This window comes from Cynoglossus semilaevis, chromosome 9, assembly GCF_000523025.1.
Source record: "Cynoglossus semilaevis isolate Cse_v1.0 chromosome 9, Cse_v1.0, whole genome shotgun sequence".
Lineage (NCBI taxonomy): Eukaryota > Metazoa > Chordata > Actinopteri > Pleuronectiformes > Cynoglossidae > Cynoglossus > Cynoglossus semilaevis.
Genome location: NC_024315.1, coordinates 12,650,835 through 12,657,318, shown reverse-complemented (window position 1 = coordinate 12,657,318; position 6,484 = coordinate 12,650,835). Strand labels below are relative to the sequence as shown.

General features: G+C 39.7%; 1 protein-coding gene across 2 annotated transcripts in view; it reads right to left on the bottom strand.

The window, feature by feature from the left end:
• Positions 1–3,350: 3,350 nt before the first annotated feature.
• Positions 3,351–6,484, bottom strand: part of tsc2 (TSC complex subunit 2) — a 20,326-nt gene continuing 17,192 nt past the window's right edge. For both annotated transcript variants that reach the window (XM_008317259.3, XM_008317261.3), the window contains 9 exons: positions 5,793–6,397; positions 5,122–5,200; positions 4,962–5,048; positions 4,688–4,874; positions 4,225–4,364; positions 4,056–4,134; positions 3,890–3,981; positions 3,707–3,805; positions 3,351–3,616 (listed from right to left, as the gene is read on the bottom strand). In XM_008317259.3, coding sequence (XP_008315481.1) covers positions 3,449–3,616; positions 3,707–3,805; positions 3,890–3,981; positions 4,056–4,134; positions 4,225–4,364; positions 4,688–4,874; positions 4,962–5,048; positions 5,122–5,200; positions 5,793–6,397 — 1,536 coding nt within the window. In that variant the 3' untranslated portion in view covers positions 3,351–3,448. The remainder of the gene's footprint in view (positions 3,617–3,706; positions 3,806–3,889; positions 3,982–4,055; positions 4,135–4,224; positions 4,365–4,687; positions 4,875–4,961; positions 5,049–5,121; positions 5,201–5,792; positions 6,398–6,484) is intronic.

Below are 6,484 nucleotides of genomic sequence, written 5' to 3'. Positions count from 1 at the left end.
TTTTAACAGATCTCTTAAAGGCCTCATGGATGAGTATGTTGACCTGTGCTGTTCATTTGGGTAAGAAGCAGCATTAATTAAATAGATTAATGTATGTCACTGATGTCTGTGACTGTGTCTGTGTTGAAAAGTCAAACTACTGTTGTTTGTTTTATCGTTTTATGCTGATTCTCTTCTTTGGCAGCCAAAATTGAAATCAAATTTCAATTATTGGCCCAGTCCTAGTCTTCATACATACAGATGTCATGTAGTGACATGGTTACATAGACCACAACTAATGATTCTGTTAATGAGGGGTTCAGATTTTTTAGTTTATTACACCACTGCCCCATTGTCCACAGAGTTCCAGTTTGGATAGCAACACTGATCCACAATGCAAAGCATCTCAAGAGCGACTGTGCCCGTCGAAGGAAGTTCTACAAGCTCCTTCACAAGAAACTGGTGGGTACTAAGGGCAACAGATGTTTCAGCCTAAAGTCCCTTACTGTTGCTGTTTTTATTCATATTTATAGCAACAGTCTGTGCCCACCTGTATGTGTTTGTGTATCTGGTCGAACATCACAGCATTCCTTTGACATGAATCTAAGATATCAACAGTAAATAAATTCATTTTCGTGAACATTTTATTTTTAAAGACTTTTTTAGGAAATTAAAGGATAAGATGCTACAATCGATCAAAGATTAAAGTACCAAAAACATCGCCTTTTTTCTGATTTTTAAGCATAAAAACATGTCTATTTACATGTTTTTATGCAGATTAGTACAGTTTTATCATTTGTGTGAGTATTTTATTTTCCAGGAAAGTATTATAGGATGTTACTTTTGATTAAAGGTTGACGTACTAAAACAATCTGGCGTTTTTTCTAAATTTTCCGCATAAATAAGTTTATATCTACGGGTTTGTAGGCAAACAAATATTGATTTTAATTTTTGCAATTATCTTGTGAAATTAACTAATGCATAATAGTTGTGATAATAATAATATTGTGATAAATTCTCTGACAATAATCATACAAAAAGAAATCTATAATCGTGGCATCCCTACAAATGATCATAGGTGAGGATAGGAATGAAGATTGACTCCGTCTTTTCCGTCTGTCCTCGTTCGCTCTTCATCATGACAGTGCAGTTTGAAGTCCTCAATTTAAGTATATCTTACAACAACAACAAGCAACTGTTAATGTTGATAATAATACAAATACAAACATTCATACCAAAGTGAATATAAAAATCACATCATACATTTAGGCTTCATGAAGACAGCTTCCTTATTCTCACCTGGATTTGTCAGCTCTGACCATACATTTGGATATAGATACAGCAACACTGAGCTCTCCATGTTTGTTTTGTTGGGTTTAACGAAACATGTCAATAATGAGAAATGGAAATAGGCTCAGGCTCAAAGGAAGTCTTGAACCTGTTGTTACTGCTCAAGTTATGTCTTTTCATTTCCAGATGTAGTTCATCTATCGTACACCAGGGCAATATTAAATGATATCATAGATGGCCCACAGTGAATGGAGCTTGTTCTCAGCTGTATGTTGGTTGTTTTACTCCTTATTTTGTTCTTTTACTTTACTACCAGATATTGCACAAGGTTGGACTGAATGAGGGGTCTGTGCTTCCACCCACTTATGTTTACCCAGACCAGGTGAAACAGCTAATCCGTTCCGTCTTTCCACTTGGTATATGTAACTACCCTAACCCCTCTCATGATCGGGTAAGTGTTGACAGTGTGATAGAACAATGTGCATGTTTTGAAATTATCACAGTAATTACTATAAAAAAAAACCAACCACATTACTATGAAATAAATCAAGCTATTGTACATCAGTCAAGCTTCAGAGCCTCCTTTTAGGTATAAATCACTTTTGCAAGGGTGGTTTCAATCAGAACTCCTTCTTTGTAGACATTTTGGGGGATGTCTTTTACACCAGCTCACAACCTGCTTCTTTGCCTCGTTTATTTAATGACTTAATACCAGAGATTTGTGTGTTCATGTGTGTGTGTTTCAGGTGGTGAATGTCACTGCAGAGGATCTTCACAAAGTGAAAAATAACTGATGTCTATTTTTTGGCCCTTGTGTCATTGGTTTTCAATTATGACTTTGCTTTTTTCATTTATCTAATGACGCCATGTGTCATAAATGTCACATTAATTATGCACTGGTAATAAATACTGCGGTGTTAAAACGTAAAAACACATGAAAGTGAATAAATAACTGTCGGTCTCCATTGTTCAGATTTCTTTTCCCACTGCAGGACCTAAATGACTGTTTGATAAAAACAGTGGTGTAATATTGAGAGAATAAGTGCAATATTGTTTAAATAATGCAACCATTACATTTCAACACTAAAATACCAGTTGTTGATTTAAATACCTAATAATAACAGAGGAACATGGCAGTTCTGAATATTTCTATCAACAAGGGAAACTACGTCTGCCAAGTCAAACTCCTGACATTTTGAAAATTTTGAGGCAGAAGATGTGACAGGATGTGATGTCAAACCCCTGAAGACCCAACTGCCACGAGTCAGGGTTGGAAAGCTCTAAAATTTGACAAAATAAGGCTTTTTCTGGTCATGGGCAGGTATGATTAGAATACACATCTAATTTTGCTAAGCGTAAGTCATCATAAAATATTCAAATGAATATTTTAAAAATGGTACAACAGAATAGCAGCAGAGTTGAAGGATATAGAAGACAGTAGTGAGCCCTGCTATGACATATGGTTTAGAGACAGGGGCTCTGTCTCACAGACAAAAGGCTGAGTGGGAGGTGGAAGATGATGAAGATGCTGAGAATTTCAAAGAGAGTGACCAGAATGGACAGGATTAGAAATGAGGAGTTCAGATGAGGTGCAGCTAAGAATCAGACTCACCTTCATTGGCCGGAGCAAGCGAGAGGGAGAGAGAGAGAGAAAGAGAGAGAAAGCGAGAGAGAGGGAGAGAGAAAGAGAGACCCACAGCGGGAACATTCATAAAAGGTTGAAGACTTTGATTACTAGTGTACCAGCATTCACACTAGGTGACCAGTGAGTAAGATGAAACTAGATGATCGTTTTATTTCATTACATTTACTTTGTATGATTTTTCTAAGATTCGGTAAAAAAAAGCCAAAACACTGCTTTTATTGTGTTAATGTTAAAGAAAATTCATACTGGATTAAATATTTGTCACTGGATCTTTGCAAAAAAAATAAAATAATAATAAATATTGAGAATAAATTTGACTTAGAGACTGGTGTGACATATGACAGCTGCGACTTCTTTTAAAGCTGAAGATTTAGGTGACAGCAACTTCCAGTCAGAAACATTCTGAAGCTCCTCAGTGAACACAAAGCACAGCTTCACTTTTTAAATAACCCTTTATTCAAATGAATGCGCAAACACATCACACTGTCGGTGATTAAGTGTGTGTGAGCGTGTGTGTATGAACTAGAAGTAAATTCAAACAAAATCAGTAAAATCATCCACTGTGGACACAAGTCTCTTCCTCTGCCCTGACGTTTCAGGGTTTGGTGCTGGAGCGCTCTGCTGAAATGATTTGTTCTGCTGACTGTGCACTTGGGTCAGGGAGATGCTGGGAGTCGAGCGAGACTGAATGTCCTCTTGGGCCTTGGCGTCGGAGCAGATTGAAAAACAGTGTAAGTATGGTCGGGAAAGTGAATAAACAGAAGAGTTCCTTTAGTTAGTGCGTGTTCTTACCCTGGTCCTGATCCTTTTAATGTGTCTTAATCGTGCGAGCCACTTGGACGCATAAGCATCAGAGGGGTTTGCTCTGTACTGATGCACCAACGAAGCCATCTGCAGGGGAAACAGTGATGAACACTGTGTGTGTGTGTGTGTGTGTGTGTGTGAAGAACTGTTGCAAAGATTGAAAAGACTTACATTTGCGTGCAGAGCCATCTGTCTGACTAAAAGTGGAAGGTTGCGGTCTGAAATTATTTTTGCCACCGACGTGTCGACCAGTTTCTCCAGGTCTAAGGAGAAGAAAAGTATGAAGTCAAAATATTCACAGGAATAATACCAAAAGCCAGAACTCAGATCTGAATACCTTTGCGGCACTGGAGGGTTACCAGGTTACATTCGTAGTCCAGTGGCTTAATAATAACTTCAACGAAGTTGAACTGACCCTGGAACACAGGAAGAGATTATAGCCAATACAAAAACTAAAGAACTCATCAGTTCTGGACTTCTTGTGCTTGTGTTTATGTATGTGATGCCTTGATAGTGCCCAGTTTGTAGTCCTCTCCAGAGTCATTGTACACCACCATGACAAAATCGTTGCCAATATGACGCTTTTTGTTGCAGCAGCCTTTGTCGCTCTCCCTGTTCGGCATCAGAGTGGCAATGTGGAAGATAGCTGCAGAGACAGTGTCACTCAAGTTAGAGCAGACTGGCTGCAAGGGGTTTCAAACAGCTGGCCAGCAGGACACTTCTGGCCCACAATCCCCACAAATCTGGCCTATTTATTTTCAATTGTTCTGTTTATTCATTCATTAATTGCACTCATGTGTGCTGTTATATTATATAATATTTATAGGTTCAACAAAAAAAACTATGTTTTCTAAAATATCAGGGTTTTTTTGTATTGAATATTAATAACTGATGTGGCCCATGTTTAAATACAATGCAGAGCTACTGGTGTGGTCTTTTTCTAGCGTTTTCCAGCACCCTTAATCTAACCTTGCATGATGTCATCGTGCCAGCAGTAGGTGAACTCCCCGTCATCTCCGTACTGGTCAAGCCCTCCGAGAAAGATCTGGTCAGGGTCACAGTCTTTGAGGTGTATCAATTTGCCAAGGCCTGTTAGAAATCCTGTGTATCGGTTTGAACCGTACTCATTTGACAGAATGGCCACCTCATTGTTTACCTGAAAAAAGTACAGCGAATGACGGAGTTACACAGTGCACACACCGTCAAAGCAGCCGTCACAACTATGAGGTGGATATACTCCAACCTGTCCAGCTCCCACAAACACAACTCCAATTTTATGTGTGTCGTACGGTGGCATCTGGTCCAGGACCTTCACAGCACGGTCAATCACCTACAAGAGGCAGAAAACAATATGAACGAGAATATGAATGAAAAAAATCATTAAGAGGGAAGGTCTGACTAACCTGAGTTTTGGGCAACAGCAGTGGCTTGTTGGCCTCATTGCCAAAGAAGGGAGAATGGTAAAGTTGCAGGAAGACAAAGCTACAGGAGCAAAAGTGGTAGAGTTAGAGAAGAAACATTAAAATGAGAAAACCTTTCTTGTTGACATCTTTTTTTCTTTACATTTAATTAGAATCCGAAAGTGCTTTACTCCATGTCAAAATATTGTAAATCCAAACAGTTCCAGTAGTGTCCACCATACTGACAGTGGCTCCATGCTACCCACAGATAGAGCTAAATATCCCAGAAAATGGGGAAGAACACAGGAAGGGGAGGGAGAGAGACTGTGTGTGTAATACTGTGGTTGAGATGTCTCTCTATGATGAGCCCTAAGATATAGAGCATCTGATTTATGGGTTTTAAAAATGGAGAGAACAAAACCTACTTCAACCAGAAAATAGAGGGATATATTTTTCTTATAGCACAATGGGAAATAAACATCAATTTTCTACAGATGGTAAAAACATTTTACTTAAATAGTTGAAGTAATCCACAGGTGTCACCCTAGTCTCTGGACCATGCATGTCCAGAGGTGGCTCAAATTGAACTGATGTTTTGGTCTCTAAGACTGGTGGACTATCATTTTACAGCTGGAAACTATTTCCTCCTTTGTCTTCATTTACTTTTTTCCTACCTTGGACTCAGTCCTGAAAGCTTTTCTGCGTTGCTAGATCCTGGTCGATTGAGATACGAGTCCCTCTCGTTCCTCCTCTCCCTCCTGGAGGAGGGGGCTGATACTGAAATGGTATGACCCCGAGGACGGTGGCCTCCACCGGGGGAGACAGGTCCAGGTTGTGCTGCTGCTGGAAACTCCAACCTCAACCCTGCGCCTCCACTCTGTGCAGAAGGTGCACCTGGACCTTCGGTGTTTTGGGTTTGACCTCCTGACCCATTTATTTTATCTACCGTGTTTATTTCTAATTTCTCATTTTCAAAGTGAGGCTGCTGGCACTGAAGTTTGCCAACTGAAGGCGCTCTTGGCCGTGAGGTGTCTGGCAACACTGTCTCTGACTCAATCACTCCCTTGGTGAAGGCTTCAGGTAATGTCTGCAGTTCAGGTGAGGAGCTGGACTTGTTGAGTCCATGACCCTGGGACTGAGAGTGAGTCTGAAAAGAAAGCTCAGACCCCTGTTTCCCTGGGGTGAAAGTTCCTGGGGTGGGCAGATCAATGGGAATCGCTCCCTCACTTATTTCTTCCAGTGTTGACTTATCACCATCCTGACTGGAGGTGGAGGATGACTGAAATGACAGTATATACATATACATATATATACACACAAACACATACATACGTACATAAATATATATATATATATATATATATAT